The 26,516-nt window shown below is 41.5% G+C and overlaps 1 protein-coding gene across 6 annotated transcripts in view; it reads right to left on the bottom strand.

Moving 5' to 3' along the window:
- Positions 1 to 6,034: 6,034 nt before the first annotated feature.
- Positions 6,035 to 26,516, bottom strand: part of LOC148031517 (uncharacterized) — a 33,304-nt gene continuing 12,822 nt past the window's right edge. Inside the window, exons 3-5 of one of the 6 annotated variants that reach the window (XM_087685037.1) lie at positions 8,698 to 8,760; positions 8,462 to 8,520; positions 8,201 to 8,305 (exon numbers count right to left, since the gene is read on the bottom strand). In XM_087685037.1, the coding sequence (XP_087541163.1) occupies positions 8,467 to 8,520; positions 8,698 to 8,760 (117 nt within the window). In that variant the 3' untranslated portion in view covers positions 8,201 to 8,305; positions 8,462 to 8,466. Of the gene's footprint in view, positions 6,570 to 6,631; positions 8,306 to 8,461; positions 8,521 to 8,646; positions 8,761 to 26,516 lie in introns of those variants that run through there. The other 5 variants (XM_087685038.1, XM_087685039.1, XM_087685036.1 and 2 more) reach the window with 5 other exon arrangements.

Below are 26,516 nucleotides of genomic sequence, written 5' to 3'. Positions count from 1 at the left end.
TCGTGATGTGGTCATTGATTGAGTTGAGTAGTTGGTACATTCCAATCATGACTACTCATGATACGTTCACTGATATGGATGGCAATCAGGTGCAAGGACATCCATAGTCAGGGGCTACAAGTACTTGATGTACTAGTATTACCACAGTAGAGATAGTTAGTCCATGGCCAGGGTGACTTAGAGAACATGTAAGTGGCTCTAGAATGGTAAGAAATGCACATAATGCTACTAATATTACAGCAATAAATCAACCCCATTCTTATGAGCTTAGAAGCCATACATCAATGCAAAATAGTCTAGAATCCCATGCTCAAGGGAGTCGTAACATTTAGCCGTATGTTGATGATGTTAATGGTCAATTAGTGACATTTGGGACAACAGATTTTGAGCAACAAAGGGTCTATCGAGAGGTGAAGCACAAGCTAGTTTACCACGTCGCTCTATACATGTGAGATACCTAGTACAAAAGTTAACATATTATGGATTTACAACTATACATCATGCATACATTATGAATGTCTTGGAAGAAAAAGATCCTAATAAATTTGAGGATGCAATGGAGAACCCTCAATGGATACAGGCCATGGATGAGGAGACGGATACTTTAGAGCAGTAAGGTACATTGTCTGTTGTTGACTTGCCCGACGGCAAAAGTTTTATTGGATGAAATTGGGTATATAAGATAAAGCATAACTCTGATGGTAAAAATTTTATTGGATGCAAATGGGTATATAAGATAAAGCTTAACTCTGATGGTAGTGTTGACCACATTTCATCTGACATACGGGTTGCATTGAAAAGGGACATTCATGAGGATGAGGTCATGGATGTCTTATTGCACTTCCGATGGATAAAAGCCCTAGTTGGGATGGCCTCACTAATGAATTTTTTGAGACCTATGCTACTTATCTAGCAAAACCTTTTCCTATGATGTGTCAACAGGTTTGGGAGACAAGAGTTATCCCAGCATCATGGAAGAAGGGAGTTATTAAATTGATCTCGGAAGTGCCATCTTCATCAATGTTGAAACATTGGAGACCCATCTCCTTAATGGGCTCAATGTGTTAAATTTTCTCAAAAGCGCTGGCTAACTGTCTCCATAGGCATCTCCTTGTGGTTGTGCACCCGATCAGTATGGCTTCATTAAGAATAGAAACATTCTGTTGCATAACGTGCCGAATGTGCAAATGGGAATTGACTATGCCAAGCACTCTAACCGAGAGGTCATTTAGGGCCAAAAACGCTTCAAAAAATGCATTTTTGTTAATCACGAGATTAAGGAAAGGGCCAAAGAGAGTTTGCCACATATGCAAGAATATGGTATTTTTGTCTCCTCCTTTTTAGAGATAGTAGAGTCCACTTCATGATTCTCTCCTCCTTTTTAGCAAAAATCTCCAAAGTCTAACATGTTTTGGTAGTCCCAAAGTCCTTATTTACTTACAAAATCTGACAAAGGACATGATAAAGATGTTATGAAGTTAATAATGACTTTTTTGAAAATCAAGAGCTTCTTGGCGCCCAATATATTTTCATTAGTCTTCTTAATATTCCTTTTTAGTTCATTTAACTTTCTCAGTGAGCTTAGCCATCTCATTTTCGTTTAGGTTGGCCATCTTGGATATCTTTTGAGGACATGGTTTGGTAGGTCTTGAGTCAACTAGATTTTCCAAATGAGAAGAAAAATGGAGTAGACTCTATTGACTAGATAAGCACTCCATTCTATAGCTCCCTTAGGGTTTTTCTGAGTTGCTCTGTGGCTCTAGCTATATCTCTTCTTATTTCTTATCCTCCATGGCTTCAATGTGCGTGCGTGCGTGCGTGCGTGCGTGCGTGCGTGCGTGCGTGTGTGTGTGTGTGTGTGTGTGTGTGTGTGTGTGTGTGTGTTTGTGTGTGTGTGTGTGTGTGTGTGATGTGCATAAGCTTAGGATTGAGTATAGGAAGAGTGCCCAAGGGTTGTATTGACATGCTTGGCAAACTTTGAATGGGTTGTTTATCTCATGTTGGTAAGAAGCTCACCTTAATTTTTAATTATACTCACCTTTGATCTTATGTATTGTGTATCTTAAGCACTTCTTCTTCATGGATTAAGAGGCATACACCCCATTTGAATATGGAGATTATGTGCAGGTTCGTGGAGGACCTTGTTCCTAGAGGGAGACAATGGTTGATGGTATCTCCAACCATGTAATTTTCTATTATGTGATGTCTTCAAAATTACATAATTTTGTCCTCACTAGCCTATGTTTGAGCATTTGATGTTTATGTTGATATTTCATGGTAGATGGATACATTTCAATGTCGAGGAGACTTGACCTGAGTATATCCATATAGAGACAGGGTGTAGACTTTGGAGGACGCGTACTTCAACTTTACTTGCTAGACATGGCAAGGATGATAGAGGTTGGCACGAGGAGCTCCATCTTTGAGCAGTTGTATAATGTCAAATCGACTTTCTATGGAGTTTTTTGAAAGCATTATGTCTTCCTTGGGGACTAGCTCTGGAGATGGATTGTGGTATAGTCCCATTGATACATGCATGCCTTGATTTCAAGTATCCATGCTACTCATTTGATTGTGATCTTGATTTCAAGTATCCATGCTACTCATTTGATTGTGATCTTGATATTGTTACTCACTTTTTGGCCTTCTAAGCTCTTTCGGATTCAAAGGAATATTCCATAAGGATAAATGAAGATGATGCTTCCATTACAAAACTTTTGAGGTTAATTTTTGGTCAAGAGGCTACTTGAGCACTTAAACTCCAAATTTTTCAAAGGTTGGTGGGCAAGAATCCTCTCATCAAGACTTTCCAATGATATGTTACATGATATAGTTTTGAGGTACAGTGGATATAATTATCCATGGGCCCCCCCCTTTTTAATAGGACCGTGACATGGAAATTCTTACAATGCCCAAAATGAGTCCAAATTTTCCCAAATGATTGCATGGCCCTTGGTGGAGGGATCTCTTTCAACTCCTAGTAGGAGTGATAGTGAGGAGTAGAGTATGGAGAGCGATTAGGAAGATGAGGCTTATGGGTGTCCTTTGATTAGTATAACTTAAATTTTTGAATGCTTAATTTTCTTATACATGCTTGTTGATTTTCATACAACACAAATGATAGTTTTTGATATGTATATGACTTTTCTTGCATGATTGCATTGTTTTTAATTAGTGTGGGAATTCAACATCTCATCCATAGATGCATCAGTATGTTTGCTATTTCTATAGGAGACAATTTTCTTATAGATCTACATGGAACTTATAACTTGTATACTTTGCCAATTTTCCTGTATTGCATTGTCCTGATATGCCAATTCAATTGTGAACATGATTAGCATGGATGCATGCTACAACACATCCCAAAATGTATCTAGAAGTAGACACAAGCTAGGTAAGTATATAGATAATGAGAACAAGGAGGCTTCCTTTTGTTAGCATGCTCTTGAAGAAAGGCATCTTGTGTCAAGTTATATTTAAAAAAGAAGTAATAAACTTTGCAACAAATAATATTTGGCAATCCAACCTTTTTTGTGTTTATATTGTTCTAATACTCCCCCCTACTCCCACACACACTTCTTGCTGCACTCTCCCAACTAGTACAGTGCCACTTCCATGCACCCACCACACCCACACTTGCCCATTTCAATCCACACACCTTGCTATCATTGTACACCATTATAGCTTTCCCATTGCACTTCCACAACTTGTTCTCATCACATATTTTGAATTTGGATCACTCCCATACATCCCTACTCCCACACAAGTTCTAGAGGTACTCAAGTCACAAGAAGAGAATTTAGAACCGCTTAGTGTGAATGCTCCTACGCCAAGAAAGAAGATCAAAGCTACTAGGTTCAATACCACAACTTCTAAATTTATCAAGAAAAGAATCGCGTCCTAAAGGAAGAGAAAACCCAAGGTATACAATTGAAAGCATCGAGGAAGAGTTAACACCAAGCTACACTAGATTCCTAAAGTGTTGTTATGTGCTCAAGGGTCTTATACAAGGAATTGGTGGATTCAATTACCTAAACCACATGCACATCCACTGCCATTGATCACATCTGAAGTCCCATCAAAATTGAAGAGAATTAAAAAGAGATCCAAATATAGATCTAGATCAAGGACTAAGAAACATAAGGAGGAAAAACCAAATACAATCAAGATCGAGAAGCTAGTGCTTGAGACTCAAAAGTCAAAACTTGACTATCTAGACAAGACACTTAAGCCCACTATCCTAGAAGTGCAACAGCTTGACAAAGTTTCCAATCAACGAGAAGAACCTATAGTTGTCCTATTTGATAAACTCCTCACAAAGAAAGAATGGCATGTTGTAAACAGAATAGGCCAAGAGAACATAGTCCTTGGCATTATTACATATGTATTTTGCTGCTCACAATACCACCACTTCTTGATGACTATGCTCCCCTTCAATACAATCCCAACTTCTTTAACTAGTTTATTCCAAGGCTGAGTGACACAAAACCAAATCTTTTCTCTATTTCCACTACCATGCAATATGCATTCTCAATGAATATTGTGGAACAAAGTGATATATATAAACCTTCTACTAACAATGATACAATATCAAAAGTTGTACACTTGAAATTCTAGACCCCAAGCCCAAAGCTACTACAATCCCAACCCACCAATCAGACCAAGCTATGCAAGCAAAATCCTAGCATACTTCAAAGGATGTTGCTCAGACTCACCTCTAGAGTAGTGCCACTAAACCTAATTCACTTGCTCGTTTTACATCCATACTAGTCTACCGATCTTGAGCAGTAAGGGTGCTGAGTTGGCAAAGACAATTTCTCTAAAGTAGAATGGCGACTCCAATTTCACTCCATATTCACTACTTATATCAATTTTCTGCAATTATCGATTCGGGCCTTGCTGACAATGAGGCGATTCAAGTCACTTCCAACTAGCATCTCTCTTGGGAAGAGAGTCAACACATTTTTCACAAAAGTCTCTCGGTTCAAGCCAAGTATGTGAAGACCTTCCTAAAGCAATCATAGTCATGTTGACTTATATGTTCCTATGCTTCTATGACCAAACTCAAAGGCAAATCAATACTTGATCACCTTGAGTAGAATTCTAATTTCCCAAGCCTATTCTTACAGAAAGTAGTTTTCTCATCAGCTTATTCGTGCTCGCAATGGTAGTTGCCCAATGAAAATGGATGAGCAATGATACACAATCCACTTCAATATGACCCAACTTACTATAATACTACTTGAATGCGGCCTATCATCCTGGATCAAAACCTAGACATGCAATTACAGTTACAATATTACCCATTGATTGATAAGATTCTAACTGAAGAGGAATAGCTAGTCACTTTACAAAAGATTCTTTGCTTAGTGATTTAATTACTTGGCTTTGTAAATTGGCTATCAAGCCAATTGACTCAAATACTTTTGTTGAATTGGAGTACAACTCGAATTTTCGTAACTAGTGAATTCCTACAACTATCAAACACTAATTCTTGTATATAACTAACCCTAATGAATTTGTAAATAGTTATTTTTTCACTCTCAACACAATTAAAAACTAGCCTACGTAAGCACACACATGTACATACTATTTTCACCATAACTTATACACAATTTTAAATTCTCTAGTATGGGACAATAATTCAAGCTTATTTAGAGTTCAATCCATCTTCCAACCCAACAACATCATATATTCTGTGCAAAAGATAAAAGACTAACACTCTCTCCTAGACAATCAAAGCGCAATGCTGACATTATTTTTAAAAGCTTCAACATATATTGAACACTTGTAATACTTCATGCATACAATATTATTATGGATATATTATTTGATGAGCCCAACTCAATCCTGTGCACATTGTACTATCACCCATAGTTCTATTTGTTATAACCATAATTGTTATGTGAGTTACACACATAAATATGTAATTGCAATAATGTAAGCTAGATGTAATTAGATCAAGGTACAAACACACTTCAAGCAAGTACTGACCTAGAGCCCACAAAGTGCGTAGAATACCTAAAAGAGGATGCAAACCCTAATTCACAATATAAAAATCTCAAAATACAAAAGGAACACAAACCCTAAAATACAAACAAGGCACCACTCTACAAAGGAGACATATCCCTAACCCTAATCATAGTCTATATATACATAGAAGATCTTAGATATACTTACTATTTTGATACCTCCATGTTGCAAAAGCTTTGTCAATACAATATTGAGAAACCATTCACTTCTTCTATTCTATCATCTTGTCTCCATTATTGAAAGTGAGAAAGTGAGTGAAAGGCCTATTGAGTAAAGGATTGAGAGCGAAAGTCAAACTCTATCTCCTTATGTTTCCTCTTCTTCCCATTCATGGTAAGAGGATTGAGTTTAGAGTTGAGCATGAGATTGTGAGAAAGCGAAGGACTAACCAAGGTAAAGCCCTTCTCCATTCTCTCTCTTCTCCATCTCCATCTTCTCTCATCATTAGCATACTTCGTAGTGGATGCAAAAGAGCGACTATATCAAATTACATTGCTTGGGTCGTGGAACCATCTTCAAGCCTTCCAACTTTTGGCCTACAATGCGCGAAGTTAAATTGGTTAGTTCACTATACCTTGAAGCTAGTCTTATATTCTTGCTTTCTCAGGATAGAGAGAATAATACATGGTTAGTTAAAGTGTCAAGAATACAAGATCAAAGATATTGCCAAAGCAAGTTATAGCTTCTAAAAGAATAGATAATATCCCGATTGTTGTGCGTTTAGCCCAACAAGGTGGCGTTAGTAAGTAGTGGGCTATTTTAATCAAGCCAAAAGCCATCAAACTTACCTTCAATCCTGTTTGGAATCCTCATCCAACTATTCAGACGCATGCAACTAGCACCCAGTGCAAATCAGAATGTACATCAGGCTTGGGTTTCTCTTTTCATGATTTTTTTTGGATTGGCAACTACAGGGGCTTGGATTGGAACCTATGGGGGCTACTGACTATGTATTTACTCCGAAATGTATGATTCTAGATTATCTGTTGAACACATGGCAGATGACCTGGATGTTAAAGGGTTCAGATAATGTGGGAGTTATCAGACCTGGAGCAGGGCAACATTCATTTCGGAGCAGATTTGCATGTTATTGCTTTTGCATCTCATACCCAAATCGGAAGCACTCCACAACATGAAACCATTAGTGCCCATGAGCAGGCAGAAATATGACCAGTCGATTGTCTAGATGGTGATTTACCCTTAAGTACCTAACATGGTCTGCAGGATTATTAGTATGTAATGGCTTCAACTAATGTGGAAGCCATCAGACCTGGAATGTAGTGCAGCATTCATTTCATAGCAGACTTGCATGCAGTTGTTCTTACACTTCTTCCCAAATCGGAAGCATTGCACAAATGAAATTGCTGGTGCTCCTGAGCATGAAGTTTGGTTGATTATCTAACCGGTGATTTTCTGTGAAATGTCTAACACAGTTTCTACATGTTCTAGAAGGCACAATCTTGAGTCTCTACTTCATCCTCCATTGGAAACTTTTGAGCTCAGCATGGCTTCATCTTCCACCTAACATTGATCATGAGCCAGAGATGGTAAACCTCTGAATCTTGATAGTGGCTGGAGTCAATATGTTACAATAATTCAGTTATAATCTATTAATTAGTTGAACGAAGTCAAGAAATTTGAAGCAAAAGAATTCTTAAGCACAGCCTTTATCATACGCAGCAATTTCTTGATGAGATCATGGAGGTTGAAAAGTTGAGTGGAGTACTATTAGAGCTGCCAAGTGTGACTTATCTTTTGGCAGATTCATGACAGCCTAGGCCCTACATCTGCATGCACGAGCAGCTACCATGTGGTGCATGCTGTCAGAATTACAGTAGATATTGGATTGCTCTCAGACGTACGGTGGATACCTCTGGCAGTCCATAATTCAGGGAATGAAAACTATGGTATGGAGCTCCTGTTTTGCTTGCAAGATAGCTGATGTATGTTGCCAAATTAGTGCTTTCAAACCAAAAAAAAAAACTCTGCAAGGGCAAGGCTTTTGCTCACAAGCATACTCATGCACCTTTTTTTGTGAAAGAATTGATACATTACAAAGTGGCTGAACAATGAAGTTACACTGCACACGAGTCTCACACGTGACTGTGCTCACACTAATTTTGCAGGGTTAACTAATTGCTTTAACTTCATTGTTACTAGAGCACCCCATCAGCATCCATTTACTGTGTGGGCTCATCGGCAAATTGTGCTGCATGATTGCACACACGTATATCTGTTTCTCAACCTGATGAAACTTCTTACAGGATCCAACCTGAATCAAATTTTGTCTGATCAATAGCAGCAACATGACATTTTCCAAAAGTTAATTTGCAAAATATTGGTTTGGATTTCTGTCAGTGAATCCCTGTACAAATACTGAAATCAAGGAGACGATGTTTCATGTGATGTTTTCAATTCTGCAACTTACCAACATTATCGTAAAGTTCTAAGGTGAAGACAGCTTGAATTTGTTAGCACCTGTAATTCCTTTTTTTTCTCAGGGAAGAGATTAAAAATCTATTAATAAGACTCGCAACAAATATCCCAGTGAAAAATGTAAAATACAAAGCAGCCCTTTAAGCAACTTCCACAGCCTTAAGCAATGTCTTTTGTACAGAGATCTACATTAAAAATATATAAAAGGGGAAGTCTATTACAAAGCACCTGTAATTCCTTGACCCTTTGAGAGAGTGATGACTTCTTTACTTCTAACTCATGTACCCTTTCCTGCAATCACAGAAGTTTAAACAAAAAGCCATTAGTGCAGCTACGTAGCAACTTGTGATTTCTAGAGGCAAGCCCAAAAAATGTGATTGAAGCATTTAGTCTTTGCTCTCAATATAGTGACCAACCCAAAAAAATGTAAATAAACAAAAATTTGGTATGCCCTTGAAAGAATGGCTGGATCTTAAGAAGCTTCTTTACACAATCCACATTTGTGGTTGCCATAGCTTCATGAGTATGTCATTGGCAAATGGCTTTACTAAGCCTTGAAGTGATACCTGCACACTTAGTGCATGATGCAACCATGCAAATATACAGTTGTTTGTAAGTACATAGGTTGGTGGATAGGTATGAATGTCTATCTTTCACTCATGTGTGCATGTGTGTGTGTGTGTGTGTGCAATCGTGCATGTGTTTTCAGCTTGAAAAAGTGGTTCAAATCCAGCAGATTGCTTCAGTTTCCTGAAGTGTGTTATCGAAGATCAAGGGAAAACATGTACCAACTGATGCCCATCATAAGAGGAGATTTCTCCAACATGGCTTGCTTTTGGGAAGCATCAAAAAGCAACACATCAAAAAAGCCATGTTGTACAAGGTTGACTTTTTGCGTGTGTCGGCCTCCCAAGATGTTTTGAAACCATTATCCCACTTCTTGTATACTAGGCAGCACCCTCAAGGAAAGGAAAATGATGACTTTTGTGTCTGAGAAACACTTCAGAGGAGGTTAAATACTCGGGAAAGCAGGCTTAAACTAATGAGCAGATGGTGGATCCAGCCAAATTTGCCTGCTTTGTTGAAAATCTTCCATAAGAGCATCATATGCATATTGTGCTTGAGAGGAAGATTGCTGAGCAGGATGAGCCTCCATATGTAACCTTTTCATGGATGCAAGGCTCTTGCATTTTTCATAAACCATTGGAGCAAAGCAAGCATCAATTGTGTGAAAGTCTCAATACTAGGTACCAATTACACTCATTCCTATCATATACTTATTGCTAAAATGTTGATTTACAACATTAAAGGCGGACTTGTTCCAAGGTAACAAATAAATGATAAGCTTACCAATGTTCTCATTGCTATTGAGTATGATATTATACACAACCAGATGTTTGAGTATGCAAATTGACATGGCCAGAGCACATCACACAATGCAATGGAATTTTATTTCTTAGCTCATGATAAGATTGGGCTTTGACTATAAATTAAGCCATGTAACTTATGCACATGTATAGCTCAAGCACCATGGAAATTGGGTAAATCTATATTTCAAGAATACCTGCTCAGTGCCTTGTTATGTGCTACCGGCACATGTCATTATCCTCAGAATAAATAGGTTGCAATTGCCATGCCAAATATCTATTGACTCAAGCTTAAATGATCACTTTTCATGTCTAAAAATGATTCTCAAGATACTAAGCTACTACTTTCTTTGTCTTCACAGAAAGCAATGATTAAGTTTACAAAGTTAAAGCTCTTGCATTTAAAATCATGACCTTGGCAAAAGATGCTTTGGCCAGATCAAATTTCACAACAGAATGAGATAGTTAGACACTTGAGTAGACTGGACAGTGACCATAAAACAACAGGCTAGAAATTGAGGTAATATTTGGAAAATTGGTAGCTAGCAACATAGCCTTCAAATGCGAGGCAAGAAATGTCTAGTCCATCATCCCATGGCCTATGCTCAAGTTCGCATGCCTTTCTTAATTTGAAGTAAAAGAGAGATTGAAGCCTTTATGTCTCCAGCAATCAGACTATTTCAGAGATCACATCCCAAGCTACCTTAAGGCTGAGCTGATTTGTTTACCAAAGATACATAGGGCTGCTAACTTATTAAATATAGACCATCATATTCTAGCAAAAAAGACAATCTTATTGGCTGGGTTTTTTTCCAAGATCACCATTGACCAGTCACGCTGGTTAGCCATGTGCCCCAATACAAAATGAAAAGCATATAGAGACTGAATCACCACTCACTACAAAGTTGTTCTAGGCTCTTTTAAAGGGAAATCTCCGTGGTTGCACTTGCAATATTTCAGCTTGAAATGGGGAAATTTTGTAGATTCTTGTTTTTCTTGTGGGAAATTTCGTCACCAAGCAATTGGGGCATTCAGTTGGTGAGGATGGCCACCACTTAGCTCAAGGAGGACATGCCACTTTTGGGACAACTAATGATCCATCATCTTCCTCTCAGTCGAGCCTAGTGTCAAGTTCTTATAATCCATTTGATTTCTATGAGCCGAAATCCCCTCTGTTCCTCCTTTTGTTATGCAGGAACCGTTGTAAGATACTCTGGAGACTCAAACCAATATCAATATGTAAACATTAATAGAGGAGGCTCTAGAAGAGAAACCATGCTTATAGGTATACATGCTCCATTACTTTTTGTTTCAATTGAGTATGTTTTTGGTGCTACTCCCTTCCCTCCCTCATTAAATGATCATTTAGATTCTCTTTCATATGCTTTTAGAAGCTAAGGATTAGACTCCAAACTTACATCTTCAACCTATATGTTCCTTCTATATGTAGCACATTAGGCTTAGGATCCATTATATCTTCTCAAGGTTATTTTTCATTCCTATAGGTTAGCTTGTATCCTTTACATCTAGGCATAGGACTTCGCTCAATCTTCTATCTTATGCTTAGGTTCATGTCACTCTACACCCTAGTACTCCATTGCTGAGAATGCGAAACCAGCCTTCCTTCTTGGACAAGGTGGTGACAGTTGAAGGTTTGTCTAATTGGTCTTGCAAATCACCTACACAAGGCCTCACACCATAGACTCATCTAGCCACCCTTACGAAGGCTCGTGATATGCTCACAATCTATGGGGCTTCTCCCCATGTCATGATTTCCCTTTGCAAAGACCTACAAAAGCGCACGCACAATGGTCGACCTACCCTTAGACTAGACTCTTTTAGGTCCCTTAGGGTATATTAGGTATATTAGGCCAATACCTCCCTAGGCTAGTCTAGCAGTTCTATTCTTAGCTCCTTGGGCTTATCGAGTTGCGCCAATAGGCTAACTTGTCCTTAGGCTATGCACCTTTAGGATTTTTTCTTTCAATCTCTTCCATTGCACACACTTGTTGTCATGAGGACATGTATTTTTGAAACCTCACTTAACATGTGGATTAATTTTTAATCACATAGTCAAGTAAATGTTGCACATGTGAGGTGTAACTGGGGTTAGAGTAAATTTACGAGCCCGGGACCCAAGAAAATCATTGGATGTCAAAGGCAAATATTGCTATAAGTTATGTTGCACAGGTACTTGGTGGTATCTGATGTCAATTGTTGACCTAGGTCATTTATTTGGCCATAAGTGTCAATTGGTGACACTAGAGAAGTGGCGTTTAATGGTACCTAACGCCAATCTAATGGTCAAAGATGGCGCAAAGGCACTCGAGAATGGAGGTTGCCTAGCCAATTCAATTATTGGCCAGTCAAATTATTTTTCAGGGCACCAAAATAAGCATTAGATTAATTTTCAGTATTTAAAGACTGAAAATTAATATTTAATTATGGATAATGCTAGAAAAACCATTTGGGAAGGCTGCCACTTGTCAAAAATGCCCATGCAATTGTCTGAATCAGGCGGCGACACCTAAGGGAAATTTGCATAGCAAAGGGAGCAAAAAACAATCCTCCGAATAGTGGGTTATCAAAGTAATCATTGGAAGGTGAAGGACAGTTGTTGAGGGAGCGGACTGCAATCCTCTAATGCCATCAGAGATGTGGAAGATGATCACCAATTGTCGAGGGAGCGAACCGCAATCCTCTGATGCCGCAGAATGACCTGCACAGTCAAACGCAAATCCCAATGTCAGAGTTGTCAAATGTAGGGAGAGCGCCGAAATAGTGATGCCAAGTGGATAATGATAACACTAGATGATGGAGGATGAGTCAACGTAGACCCCAGCACCCTCTATGAGAGACGAGTGACACCAACTGATGGAGGAGGAGCCAGGCTACAAAAACGCCAGGTCCCAGCAACCCCTATGATAGACGTATGATGCCAAGTGATGGAGGAGGAACCAAGCTGCAAAAACGCAGGTCCTAACAACCCCTGTGATAGATGAGTGATGAAATCACTCACACTCAATGAAGTAGACTGCCGCCAAAGGCTATGATACTGACGTCAAGCTGGAGATGATGACACCAGGCAAGGAGATGATCTTCATACTGAAAAACGCAAGTGAAGGCGGAGCTTGATGAAAAAGGGTGCTGACGCCAAGTAGATGATGGTCACGCGAGTGGAAGATGCTCCAAACGCAAGGCCTGATGACGGAATAGGGTGCCTGAAGCAGATGATGAAGGGTGAAAACAACCACGAGCCACGAAACACAAGAATATGGTGATGATGCACTCAATCATGCTATCAGAAAAAAAGCTGCTACAGTGAAGCCAAAGCTCAAAAGATAACTGCACTGTCCTATCTGAATCAAGCGGCATCACCTATGGAAAATCTGCACAATGAAGGGAGTGAAATGCAATCCTCCAAGTAGTGGGCTATCGAAGTAATCATTGGAAGGTGAAGGATAGCTACTATCGAGGGAGCAGCCGCAGTACTCTGATATGGAAGATGATCACCAATTGTGGAGGGAGTGAACTGCAGTCCTCTAATGCCGAGAAGTAATTTGGGCAACAAAACGCAAATCTCAGAGTGTCGAAGTTGTCAAATGCAAGGAGAGCAGCACACATACAGATAACGCCAAATTATGGAGGATGAGTCGAGCTGCAAAACCGCAAGTCCCAACACCCTCTATGAGAGACGAGTGACGCTAACTAATGAAGGAGGAGCTAAGTTACAAAAACACGGGTCCCAACAACCCCTATGATAGACAAGTGACGCCAAGTGATGGAGGGGGAGCAAGGCTGCAAAAACGCAGGTCCTAGCAACCCCTGTGATAGACAAGTGATGAAAACACTAACGCTCAATGATGTAGGCTGTTGCTAGAGGCTAGGATATTGACGCCAAGCTGGAGATGAAGACACCAAGCAAGGAGATTATCTCCACACTAAAAAACGCGAGTGAAGGTGGAGCCTGATGAAAAAGGATATTGACGCCAAGCAGATGATGGTGATGCCAAGTGGAAGATGCTCCAAACACCACAAGGCCTGATGATGGAACAGGGTGCCTGAAGCAGATGAAGAAGGGTGAAGGCAGCCATGAGCCACAAATTGCAATGTCCTCCTGAAGGGGTATAAGGGCAGTGGAAGGGACTGGTGAGAGAAGGGAAGCTTGTCTAATGATAGAGGAAGAGGGGTGAAGAATGATTGAAGAGTAGTGGGATAAAGAATGAATGAAGTGACTGCCTATTTATAGGCATAAGTTGTCTAGGGTGGCGCACCATTGTGTAGGCGCCCACTGAAAAAGTGGCCAAAATGTGGACACATACCCTTTTTGGGGCTATCAGTGCAAAACCCTAAATGAAATATGTAAACTGAAGAAGTGGTTTCTCAACAACTTCCCCTCTAGATGTTGAGCTTCAAGAATTTCTTAACACTACAATGGTGGCTACTTTTGCGACATGTTTTTACTTCTATCTCGAATGGTGTCTGCTATTGTACAAGGACAAAATTGAAGTGTTAAAGTCGATCAAGCTAAAGTAAGTAATGCTAGTTTGCCCACATGGTATAATCAAGCTTCAATGTTCAATATCAACATCCCTTCCCTATTTTATGTACCCTTTGCATTACATTATTCATCATCGTAAAAGGGTGCTTGGGGAAGTGAGCAATTCCTCCTTGATGGTAGCATCCAAGTGGCACTTTGCCATGTGAGTATGCCTCTTTATGCATTACCCTTTTGCATTTGCATTCTATGTATGTGCCAAGCATTTGGTGCAGACGAAAACTTACGATTATAGACATTTCACTTCTGTATGAACTTTTGGGCTAGGTTACATAGACAAACTTCAAAAAAAAAGTCCCATAGGAGTATACATTGCCTTTATAATCATTACAAGCTCATTAGTAGTCCATCATGACAGCTTTGGTCCTATGTCTTGATTTCACTAGGGTGACCTCTTGGGTATCTCACAAGAAGATGCATCACCTCTGCAATTCTAATAGATCCTTGGATGGTAGTCCATCGTGACACCCTCGGCCCGATGCCTTGATCTCTTTGGGGTGAGACCTTATACGTTAGGATTGAGCCTTCTCTTGACTCTTACTTCAATCATCCTTTTTGAGCCTAAGAGAGGATGTTGAGGTATCTAAACTTGCCTTTTAAAGTCATTTTTTTGGCATTTCCTGTAAAGAAATATCCTAATGCAGAAACACAAATGCAATCGTATGACAAAGCACAAACTGAAAGAACACAATTAGTGTTAGGGTAACTCAAAGACAATGAACACGGTGAAGAGTCTGAAATGAATGAATCTGTATAATACAATGCTCGTGCAGCAAACACACTATGCAATGAATGAATATTGTAACCCAAACTCTTATGTCTCAAGGACTGAGGCAAAGGTAATGAGCTAGAGAGTGTGTTGTACTCCAATGGATCCCAAAACGCAGCAAGGCAGCCTCCGAAGATCTTTTGCAACAATAAACACAACAATGTGGATGCCGGAATGGAACAGTGTTAAACAAGCAGAGGAGAGGGAAGACCAGCAAACGCAGCCTCCAATAGAGCAGAGCGACGGGTAGGAAAGTACCAGGATGAGATAAATGCAGCAATGCGGTGTCAAACGCAACCTCCAAATATCAAACGTAGCCTCCAGATGAAGTCGCCAGCTGATAAGGATGTCGCCAGTGCAGCAAATGCAACCAGAAAGCTGCCGCCAGCTGCAAACACAGCCTCTAGAGAGTTGGCGACAGCAGGGAACTGTAGCAAAAGGCACAGACTACAAGGTAGAGGCTGAAAATAGTCATTGGATGGGTGAGGACAATGTTGAGCAACTTTGGCTGAGATATCCTCTGTGAACAAGGAATAGGCAGCGAAGCTAGAGCACCTAAAACCTGCAAAAATGAGATTGGACTGAATGGGAGGTAAAGTTGTCTATTTATAGAAAGTTTGGGGCCTCCCAAATTAGGGTTTACATGTGGGACATTGAAACTTACTTGAATCGCTCCCAATTTAAAAGAATGGTTAAAATTCATTAATTAATTTAAGTTTTGGGATTGTTTAATGAAAGTTAACGGTAATTTAGCTCAATACCCCTCTCACGCTCAAAATTGGAATCAAAAAGGACTATAAACAAGCCCAAGCTCTTTTTCTTTTCTTTTCCCAAGGCATCCCATCCTGACACAGAGGGAGCCCAAGTGTTCACCCCAAAGAAAACAAAGCATTGGACAAAGGGTGCTGGTCGACAGCCTAGTGGCCTACTAAGTCCCGCAAAGGCAGATGGAAACACAATGGACTATCTTCTTTTTTAGGAGGGGGGGGGCCTTGTTTTGCTTTTCAATAAGTTATCGATTGATTAAGTAACATTGCCCAAGGGGAGCTCTATTTGTTTTGCTTTTCAATAAGTTTTCGATTGATTGAGTAACATTGCCCAAGGGGAGATAGGAATGGTAAACCCCAAGACCTTCACAAATAAACAAACCTATCCCAACCACTATTGACTGTCAATGATGAAGGAAATAGATGAAATGTGGAAAGCATCTATGATGGGTATATGGAGAGGCAAAAAAGAAGCGCAAAAAGAAAGCTAAACAAGCTAAACAAGCAAGGGAGACTGCCTCACAGACTACCATGTGCAATGCCATAAATATGGTGAATCCAGAGTCGACCACTCCAAAGATTAAAAAGGGATAAATACACATAGATGCATGTTTACAAGAACAAAATGCCAATGCACTGGAGTTAGACAAGAGGCAATGCAAGCATGATCATACTCATGCAAAATGCAATGCAACTGTGCCACTAAGACAGTGTCCTTACAAGAGACTTGTTCACTTGCCCAAGTGTCCTTTTACAATCATGGTCATTCTAATGATGTGAATGAAGATACAAAGTACAATATACATAATGTCTAAATCAAAAACTATGAACAACACCCTGTCACCATCAAGAGAAAAAAGCTAATCCCTCTCAAACTAGAAGGGAAAGCTAGAGGGAAGCATCCTCTCCCCATCAATCTAAGAAAGTAGAGGAGGATGATCCTGGGTAGTAAGTTCTAAAGCATCGGCCAATTGACCCGCCTTGGTCAATATGTCTACAAAATCGTCTAATGAAGACACAAACTCTAGTCAAATGGTGCCAAGGTCAACCTGCTCTCTAGTAAAGTGAACATGCACTCCAACATGCCACATCCAAGGTATAGGTTCGGGTTTACAACTAGTACAATCGAACTCTGGTTGTTGCAGTAGAGGGCGATCGATGTAACACATCAAAACTGAAGCGTTGTAAGTAAGCTCCTCACATAGATGGCCTCGATGATACCATCAAAGAGAACCCTATACTCAACCTCGACTATGGAAGCCGCCACCATCTCCTACTTATAGCTGGCCCATTCTAGGTGTTCACACGCGCAAGCACAGTGCGCAAATTTGTGCAAATTTAGGCCCAAAAATGGTTTGAGCTTTGAGAGTTGCATCGATGGTACGTCGGATAAGATCTTCAGATTGAGGTTCTTCTTTGTCGGTAGACGCTCTTTGTAAATTTGCCAATTGAACTTGCAATGCTTGCCTAGCCCTTCGTTCTTCATCCAATTGCATCATAATTAGATCCAGTTTTTGCTCCATCGTAGGTTTAGGTAGATCGCATTCAGCCATTAAATCATCCATATGTGGTTCCGCCATCCTGCAAAACTCAAAAGACCTTTCTCACTCAAAATCAAGTTAGCGGGATGAGCGTAGCTCAAGTTCGGGAATACAAGGCTTATGTGTTTTTGAATATGGCTTTCACAATCTTCGAAAAATCTGTGTTTTATCCTTCTTCGTATGCTGAAAATGCTTTAGTATTGTTCGTGCATAATTGAGGCATCTGCGTCAGAATGCGTTTAAATTGGGGATTTCGCCAAATTTAGTAAAATTTTGCTCATTTGAGTTAAATTTCTCAACATTGGATCCATAAAATTTGGGGCCTTTGCTGTATTGGTAAAATTTTGTTCAGCCGAGTCAGATTGGCTGACATTAGTGCACATTTGGACCTGAGAAATTTGGCGCTTTTGCAAAATTTTGTGAAATTTTGCTAATTTTGTCCGTTTTATACTTTCGGAAACATGTATTAATGCAACCGGGGCAAATCGGTCAATGAAATTTTGGGGCTTTCAATGAAATCTGTGGATTTTGGCAAAGTTGATGCGTAAAATGCACTTTGGGAATATTACTGAAGCAATCTTGTTGCCATAAGCAGAGTGATTTGAGCATTTTAATCTCTTGCTTGTGGGATTTTGGAGAAATTGCAGAGATTTCTTGGTGTTTTGTGTATTAGAAGTTCAAACGAGCACATATGTATGTCGTACACATGTTGGGAAGCTCCCATTGAGTTGTTATATTGCTGATTATTCATGATGCAGCAGTCTTAGTGATCATTTGCAGATCCGGGATTGTCGCAAATGTATTTTTCTGGTGATATTGCTGAAGTGGGAGTTACCTAGCAATGATGTATGCATTTAATGTATGCTGAAATTGCAGTTATACTGCTGAAAGTCATTCGTTCTACTGACGTATATGTACTTGGGCTGAATCTTGCTATTATTTGTTGAAAATTTGGGTTGAAATCAGCTGAATATTCAGCTCATTTTTGCTGTCATAAATTGCAGCATTGAATTTCTGGTGTATTGCTAAAAAATAGCTGCAAATGCTTCTAGCAACAGTGACACTAAATCCCTCTTTGAAATCAAGAGGTTTGATAGCACTGGCTTTGACTTGTGGAAGGATAGGATGCAAGGCATTTTGCTTCTCAAGGACTGTGAAGATGCTCTCTTGGAGACTAAGCTTGCAACTATGACACGTGGATTGGGCAAGACTTAACAAGAAGGCCATTGCATACATTAAGATGGCAGTGTTTGATGATGTACTTACAGACATCAAGCGTCTTGATACAGGTTATGCTATATGGAAAAAGCATAAGGACACTTATGAAAATACAACTCCTGTGAATCAAGTGCATCTTATGCGTAAACTTGTGAACATGGAGTTGGATGAGTCCAAGCAAGCATCTGAGAATTTGAGTGCCTTCATGACAACTCCGAATCTTTGGTTGTGTCACTTAGCAACAACCCCACTTGGACTTTTGATGGTGTTAGAGGTTCAATCCTTAATGAAGAAATCAAAAGAAAGTCTAGTGGTGAAAGCAATGGCTCAACTTACCATGTAAGAGGCAGGTTTGAAAAGAGGGGTAATGCAGCCAATAAAGGGAAAAGCAGAAGTAAAAGCAAGGGCAAACAGCAGGATGTCACATGCTATCAGTGTGGGTGTAAAGGGTATAAAAAGCCCGATTGCCGATACTTCAAGAAAGAGCAAGAAAGAAAGAAACGGCACGGTAAGAAAAAGAAGGATTATAAGAAAGATGATGACAGCTCTTCCTCAAAAGAGGTTGCAAAGGCAAATGTTGCATCTAGTATGGTCATTAAAGAGCTTCCTGACACTGAAGAGATACTTGTTGTAGCCTCATGTAATGATGCAGATATTATGGCAGCAACAGGCGATATGCACATCGCCAAAAAGGAGGTAATTGATGTCTTACTTTCAGCTCATGATGGGCTGTCACAATCATGGATAGTGGACAAGCGTGCCTCTTTTCATGTTTACCCCTCTTTGGAGTCATTTTCTGAATACACTATAGGTTGCCTAGGCAAAGTTTACTTGGGTAATAACTATGCATGTGAGATAGAGGGTGTTGGCACCATTCACTTGGCCCTTGAAAATGGCCAAGAGCTGATTTTGCAAGATGTTAGATTTGTACCTGGCATAAAGAAAAGTCTACTATCAATTGGGCAGCTTGATGCTAAAGGGTATTTTACTACCTTTGGTGGTGGATCTTGCAAGGTCCATAAGGACTCTATGCTGATTGTTAAAGGCAGCAAAAGGGGGGCTTTATATTACTTGCATTGTAAAGCATTACCTGGCAAGTTCTTGGCTATGGCTGAAGTCCATTCACAGATGGAGCTTTGGCACAAAAGACTTGGTCATATGAGCCAGAAAGGCCTTCAGGTTCTCTCCTCTTTAAGGAGATCTGATGTAAAAGACTCTGGTCTCGAATTTTGTAATGATTGCTTGTATGGAAAACAAGTGAAGTCTCCTTATTACTCTGGTGTCGTTAAGAAGTCTAATGCTCTTGACTTAGTACACTCTGATGTGTGCACCATGCCTATTAATTCATATGGGGGTGCACGCTACTTTGTTACTTTCATTGATGATTTCAATAGAAAGACATGGGTGTATGTACTTAAGAGCAAAAAGAAAGTGTTGGATGCTTTTAAAAAGTTTCATGCTTTTGTTACCACACAGAAAGGGCTTAAGTTGAAAGCCATAAGAACAGAAAATGGGGGTAAGTATGTCTCAAATGAATTTAACAAGTTTTATGAGATGCATGGCATTAAGAGGGAGTTGAGAGTCCCTTATAATCCTGCATCAAATGGCGTGGCTAAAAGATTTAATCACACACTTTGTGAGAGAGTCAGATGCATGTTGTCCACAGCTAATCTCCCGCAGCAGTTTTGGGGAGAGGCTCTTAAAACTGCAGTTCATGTATGCAATCGCTCTCCCAATCGAGCATTGGAAAATGGCATTCCTGGAAAGATTTGGTCTGGCAAACCTACTTCATATGACCATTTGCGTGTCTTTGGTTGTGATGCCTTTCTGCATGTACCTATAGAACAGAGGACCAAACTAGACATGAAATCCATCAAGGTTATAGAGTTTGGCTTCCTCAAGGCAGGAAGATAGTACCCAGCCGAGATAGTACGCAGCCGAGACCTAGTATCTAATGAGGCAAAATTGCTGAAAAATGCTACACATGGTGATCTTGACAAAAAGAAGGTCAAATTTCAACATGAACAGCCAGCCATTCAGCAACCATTAGCTTAAAGTTCTGTCCCTTTTGATACTGAAAATGAGCAGCAACCTATTGTGCTACAGCCAGAAGATCATGGACAGCAAATGGATGCACACGATGAAGTAGGACAGCAAGAAGAACATGCTGAAAACAAATTACAGCAGCAAGAAAATGCTGAAAATCAGCCACTTGCTAATGGTGTGCACATTCCTCAGGATGTAGGCCCACTGCCTAATAATACAGATTATTGGGTAAGAAGGTCTACACCTGTCAGAAGGTAGCCACAGAGGTTTCAACCATCTTTAGATTGCATTTTGTTGACTAATGAGGGTGAGCCTCTCACATTTAAAGAGGCACAGTCATGTGAAAACAAGAGAAAGTGGGAGCTTGCTATGCAAGAAGAGATGAAGTCTCTATATGCAAATAACACATGGGAGCTTGCACCTTTGCCCAGGGACAAGATAGCTATTCCTAATAAATGGGTTTACAAAGTGAAATGTATTGATGGAAAGCCCAAGTACAAGGCACGGCTGGTTGCTAAGGGCTATACACAGAAGGAAGGCATAGACTTCCAAGAGGTCTTTTCACCAATGGTGAAAATGACTACGCTCCGTGTTTTGTTTGCTCTCACTGCATTCTTGGATTTAGAGTTGGATCAAATGGATGTGAAGACTCCTTTTCTCCATGGTGACTTGGATGAAGAGCTGTACATGAAGCAGCCATAAGGATTTGTTATTCCAGGAAAAGAGCATTTGGTTTGTAAGCTGAAACGCAACTTATATGGGCTGAAACAAGCCCCTAGACAATGGTACAAAAAATTTGATACCTTTATGCTCAGCCATGGATTTAAACGCAGTCATGCAAATCAATGCTTATACACTAAAAAGGTTGATGATGGAAGCCTTATTGTGCTAGTTTTATATGTGGATGACATGCTGATTGCAGGACAGCATAAGAGTACTTTGAATGCTCTTAAAAGACAACTGAGTTCAGCCTTCTCCATGAAAGATTTGGGAGCAACTGAACACATTTTGGGCATGCGCACTAAAAGAGACAGAGGGCAGCGTTTGTTGTTTCTCTCACAGGACAAGTACATCAGCAAAGCACTTGACAGGTTTAATATGGCTGATGCTAAGCCTCTTGGTGTGCCTTTACCACGACATACAAAGCTTACCAAATCTGATTGCCCTAAGGATGATGCAGCTGCTAGTGCCATGAAGGGTATACCTTATGCATCAACTTGTGGATCTTTGATGTATGCCATGGTTGCAACTCGCCCTGACATTGCTCATGCAATGGGAGTTGTTAGTAAATTCATGTCTAACCCTGGCAAGCCACATTGGGAAGCAAGTGGGTATGTTTTTACTTTGGCTGCTGGGGCTATCTCTTGGTGTTCAAGATTGCGGAAAATTGTGGCATTGAGTACTACAGAAGCTGAATATATTTCAGCCACAAAAGCTTCTAAGGAAGCTATTTGGCTTGGCCATCTGTTCAAGGATTTTGGTCTTGCTTCACGTACTCCAGTGCTTGGTTGTGATAGCCACAGTGCAATATGTCTAGCTAAGAATGCCATGTTCCATGCACATACCAAACACATAGATGTTCGGTATCACTTCATTCGACGGGTCTTGAATGATGGTCTTGTCACACTAACTAAGGTCAAAACCCAAGATAACCCTACAGATGTTCTCACTAAGTGTCTTGCAAAGGCTCCTCAGCATGAGCATTGCATTCGTTTAGTGGGAGTTGATTAGCTTTAAGGTACCACTTCGGGCCTTTAAGTGGAAGGTTGTTGGGTGTAAAGTCCCTTCATCTCCGTGTATATAGTCATACAGGTGTGAACACACCCTTACCCTTATTGTACCCTAACATATAAATACATTTTTTTATTCTTTGTGTACCATCACAATCTGGTGCACCTATCTCTGCGTTCATTCTCTCTAACTCTCAACTCTGCAACTTGCGCCTCGATCTCGCACTCCATTGCGCACTCTCTCCCCTTTAAAAAATACATCCCCTAAATCGAACTACCTCCATCTCCAAAAAGTAAGATAACAAACAGAGGTCTATCATCTCAAATGTAGCATAGAGCTTGGCCTTAATTTCCGGTATGGCAATAGAATCTAAGCTAGCGATAAGCAAATCATCTACATACAACAGGATATAGCTGACCCCTTATAAAGTGATACGGACATATAAGTTCAAGTCATAAGGGGTAGAATGGTATCCAGGAGTTCGAAGGAACTCATCCATCCTCTGGAACCAAGACCGTGGTAATTTGCTTCAACCCATAAAAGGCTTTGCGCAAGCGAAAGACCCTATCTTTTTGGTCAACAAAAGAAAATCCGAGTATCTGCTACAAAAGGACTTCCTCCTCCAAATAACCGTTCAAAAAGGCATTTTTGCATCCATCTGATAGATCTGCCAACTTTGGTGACCCTCCTCACCCGCTGCTACGGCCGGAATCTCCACGAATCGCACATCTCGACTGGTATACACATCCCGCTTGACAGGATCATACAAACGATAGCCTTGGGACTGAGAGCTGTAGCCAACAAACACCCGTCTTCGGGAAGCCGCTTCAAATTTATCACGATGAGTCTTGGGAATGTGAACATAGGCATCACACCCAAAAACCCTAAAATAAGAAACATCGGGCTTAGTCCCAAAGTAAGCCTCAAAAGGTGTCATCCCATCAACGGCCGAAGTGGGGGATCGCTTAAGGATGTGGACTGCAGTAGCCACAGCCTCGGCCCACAAAAACGGAGGTGTCTGTCAGTGCTCCATCATGGTGCGCGCCATCTCGATCACACTTCGGTTCTTCCGTTCAAGAATGCCATTTTCTTGAGGAGTGTTGGTATTAGCAAACTCCTGGTGAATACCTTTATCTGCACAAAAACGAGCAAACTCATTAGAAACAAATTCACCACCCTTGTCGGATCGCAAGGTCTTCAATCGCCGGCCCGATTGGTTCTCCTCAAAGAGAAGCCAATCCTTGAAGTGGGAGAAAGCTTCCGACTTCAACGCCAAGAAATAGGCCCAAGTCATCCTGCTGTAGTCATCTACGATCAACATGAAGTAGAGCTCCCTTTCAAGGACTCGTTCCTCATAGGGCCACAAAGATTCGTAGATACAAGCTCCATCAGGGAAGTAGACCGCCGCGAAGCTTTGTTGGGAATCGCATCCCTATGCTGCTTCCCACGAATGCAGGAGACGCATGGCTGCTGGCTCACCACTATGTCCGGCAACCCTCGAACAAGCTGTCCACGTGACGCCCTCCGAAGATAATCATAGTTGAGGTGACCAAACCGAGCATGCCATAGCTCTGACTGTGTCTGAGAGGTAAGAAGAAGAGTAGGGAGAGCGGTAGAAAACGTCAATTTGTAGATGTCGTTCTCCTCATATGCTGATGAGAGAACCTTCCTTGACCCACGATCAAGGACTCGCACCAAATCACTGTCAAACTCCACCAAAAGTCCAAGTGAACAAATCTTATGAACCGAAAGTAGATGATACCCTAAACCTGGCACATGCAAGACCTCTGAGGTATGAGTACCACCACATCCATCTGGAATAAGCTGCATCTCACCCCGTCCTGCAATAGACATCGAAGAGCTATCTCCGATGAGAATCTGCCCACGCGAAGGTCGCAACTGCGCAACACCAACTGATGAAGGAGTCATGTGCCGGGAGGCACCACTGTCAACGATCCACTCTCGAGCCTGGGGAGCTGTCATCGCAGCATCAGAAGCCTTCGTTGTAGAGTCCTCAATGACTGCTAGATGAAGAAACGCAGTTGATGAGGGTGCAGTCACCGCTCCAGAATCCTTCGTGTCCTTCTTGTCTTTGTCGGGGCAATCCTTCTTCCAATGGCCGGTCTTACCACAAATATGGCATGTGGATTCTTTATCCTTGTCCTTCTTGGACTTGTTGTCCTCCTTCTTCTTCTTTTGGTCCTTCCCCTTCCTCTGAGAGGCTTGACCTGTCAAAGCTTCCGACTTGGAAGCATATTGTCCCTTCAGTTGTTCCTCTTGGTCCAAGACCATAGGAACCAACTCTTCCCACCGAAGAGTAGACTCACGCCCCGAAGCAATAAGGGCGGAGTAGAAAGCATCCGAATCGTGGCGGCAACTGGGACAAGAGTGTGATCGCCATGTCTTCGGAGGAAATCGGCTTCCCCGCATTCTAAACCTACAAGCTTGTTGATATGCTCCCGCAACGAAGAAGACTTGTTCACGGACAAGGTCCGCATCTGTACCTCCAAAGAAACCCGCTTCATAAGGGTCATCCGGTTATACATCTGTTCAAGCTCCAGCCATATCTCCCGAGCCACCGTCAAGTGCTCAATGTGGGCTATCACGGCTGTAGTACAAGACAGAAAAAAAAAAGAACGAATACGGGCATTCAGTTTGTCCCAGTGAGACTGTGCCTTGGCCGACTCCGCACGAGCATCGGAAGAGAGTTTGGACTCATCTCTCACCAAGGTCCGGTCGATCTCCTGTACAAGCTCCGCCAAATCGTAAGACTCAAGGATGGCCAACATCATCACGCGCCAGATGCGGTAATTGTCGCCATTGAGCTTTTGATCTGCAGGAAGAGCCGGTAAGACAGGCACCTTCCGATCCATGATCGTCTGAAACTCCAAGTCAATCTCTGTAGACATCTTCACCTGTAATGCCTTCACAAACGCAAAAGCAGCCCCCTCTGACTGTGAAAACGCAGCCTGCTAGGGCTCTTTCTTCCGCGTCCCGAACCTTCTTCACCCGCCGGAGGCACTGAAAAAGTAAAACCTGCACTTGAAAGCTGAAAACACAGCCTTCTTCCTCTTCAGACAGCAGCAAACAGCAGCAAATTCACCAACTGGACTCCTTTCCCGCGCGCCCACGCTCACTTCAGCCTTGTTCCGATGCGCAGCCCTCCCGCTCGCCCTCGAACGCTAGAAACGCAGCCTTGTGTCGCGATGGAATCTCCTCTTCAGGTAGGTTCTTCACTCAGTCAGCCCTTCTTCACTGCTCTGATACCATGTCAGAGTACAGCGATGCGGAAGTGTGGGACCAAGACTGAGAGAGAGAGTGAACGCAGAGAGGAGAGAGAGAGAAAGAGACAGTGGAAGATGAAGATCTGCTGTATAAAGTGTGCTGTATACAAAGATATGCAGATATATACACGGGCGCAGTGCGCGGGACTGCGTGTCTCCACCTCGACGATGCAACCTGCTGTTCACCTCAAAGTACGCTGCAGTCTGCACGATCTCCAGCCTATAATCTGCAAACAGAAGTGTGGAAGACTATGCAGAATGTCAGCTATAAATAGCCGAAAAGAATGCGCCCAGAAATGGCAGGTGAAATGGCTGTCAGAGATCATAGCCTGTCCAGCTGCAGCAGTCGGACCAGCAGCACTGCTGCACAGTCGGACTGTGCAGTCGGACTGCCACGTGGCAGTCCGACTGCCTGCAGCCACTTTTACCAGGCTGCGCCCCAGTTTTGAGCCCCATTCCAGGCAGTTTTTCGCCTATTTATTGCTGACGTTTTTCAGCAGTCTGTCTATCATTCTCTGTCGCAGATTACAGACCGGTGCCGTGCAGATCTCTGTCTCTGTTCGCAGATTTCAGACAGCAGACAGTGCAGACTGCAGCAGACTTCGAGGTGGACAGCAGGTCGCATCGTCGAGGTGGAGACACGCAGTCCAGCGCACTGCGCCCGTGTATATCTTTGTATTCAGCATTCTTTATACAGCAGATCTTCAGTGTACACTGTCTCTTTCTCTCTCTTCTCTCTCTGCGTTCTCTCTCTCTCAGTCCTACG

The sequence above is a fragment of the Lygodium microphyllum genome, chromosome 9 (genome assembly GCF_053477565.2).
Source record: "Lygodium microphyllum isolate KBCC chromosome 9, Lygodium_microphyllum_v1.1.10, whole genome shotgun sequence".
NCBI classification, from domain to species: Eukaryota; Viridiplantae; Streptophyta; class Polypodiopsida; order Schizaeales; family Lygodiaceae; genus Lygodium; species Lygodium microphyllum.
Note: the sequence above shows the minus strand (reverse complement) of the source record. Positions and strands in the feature narration are given on the sequence as shown.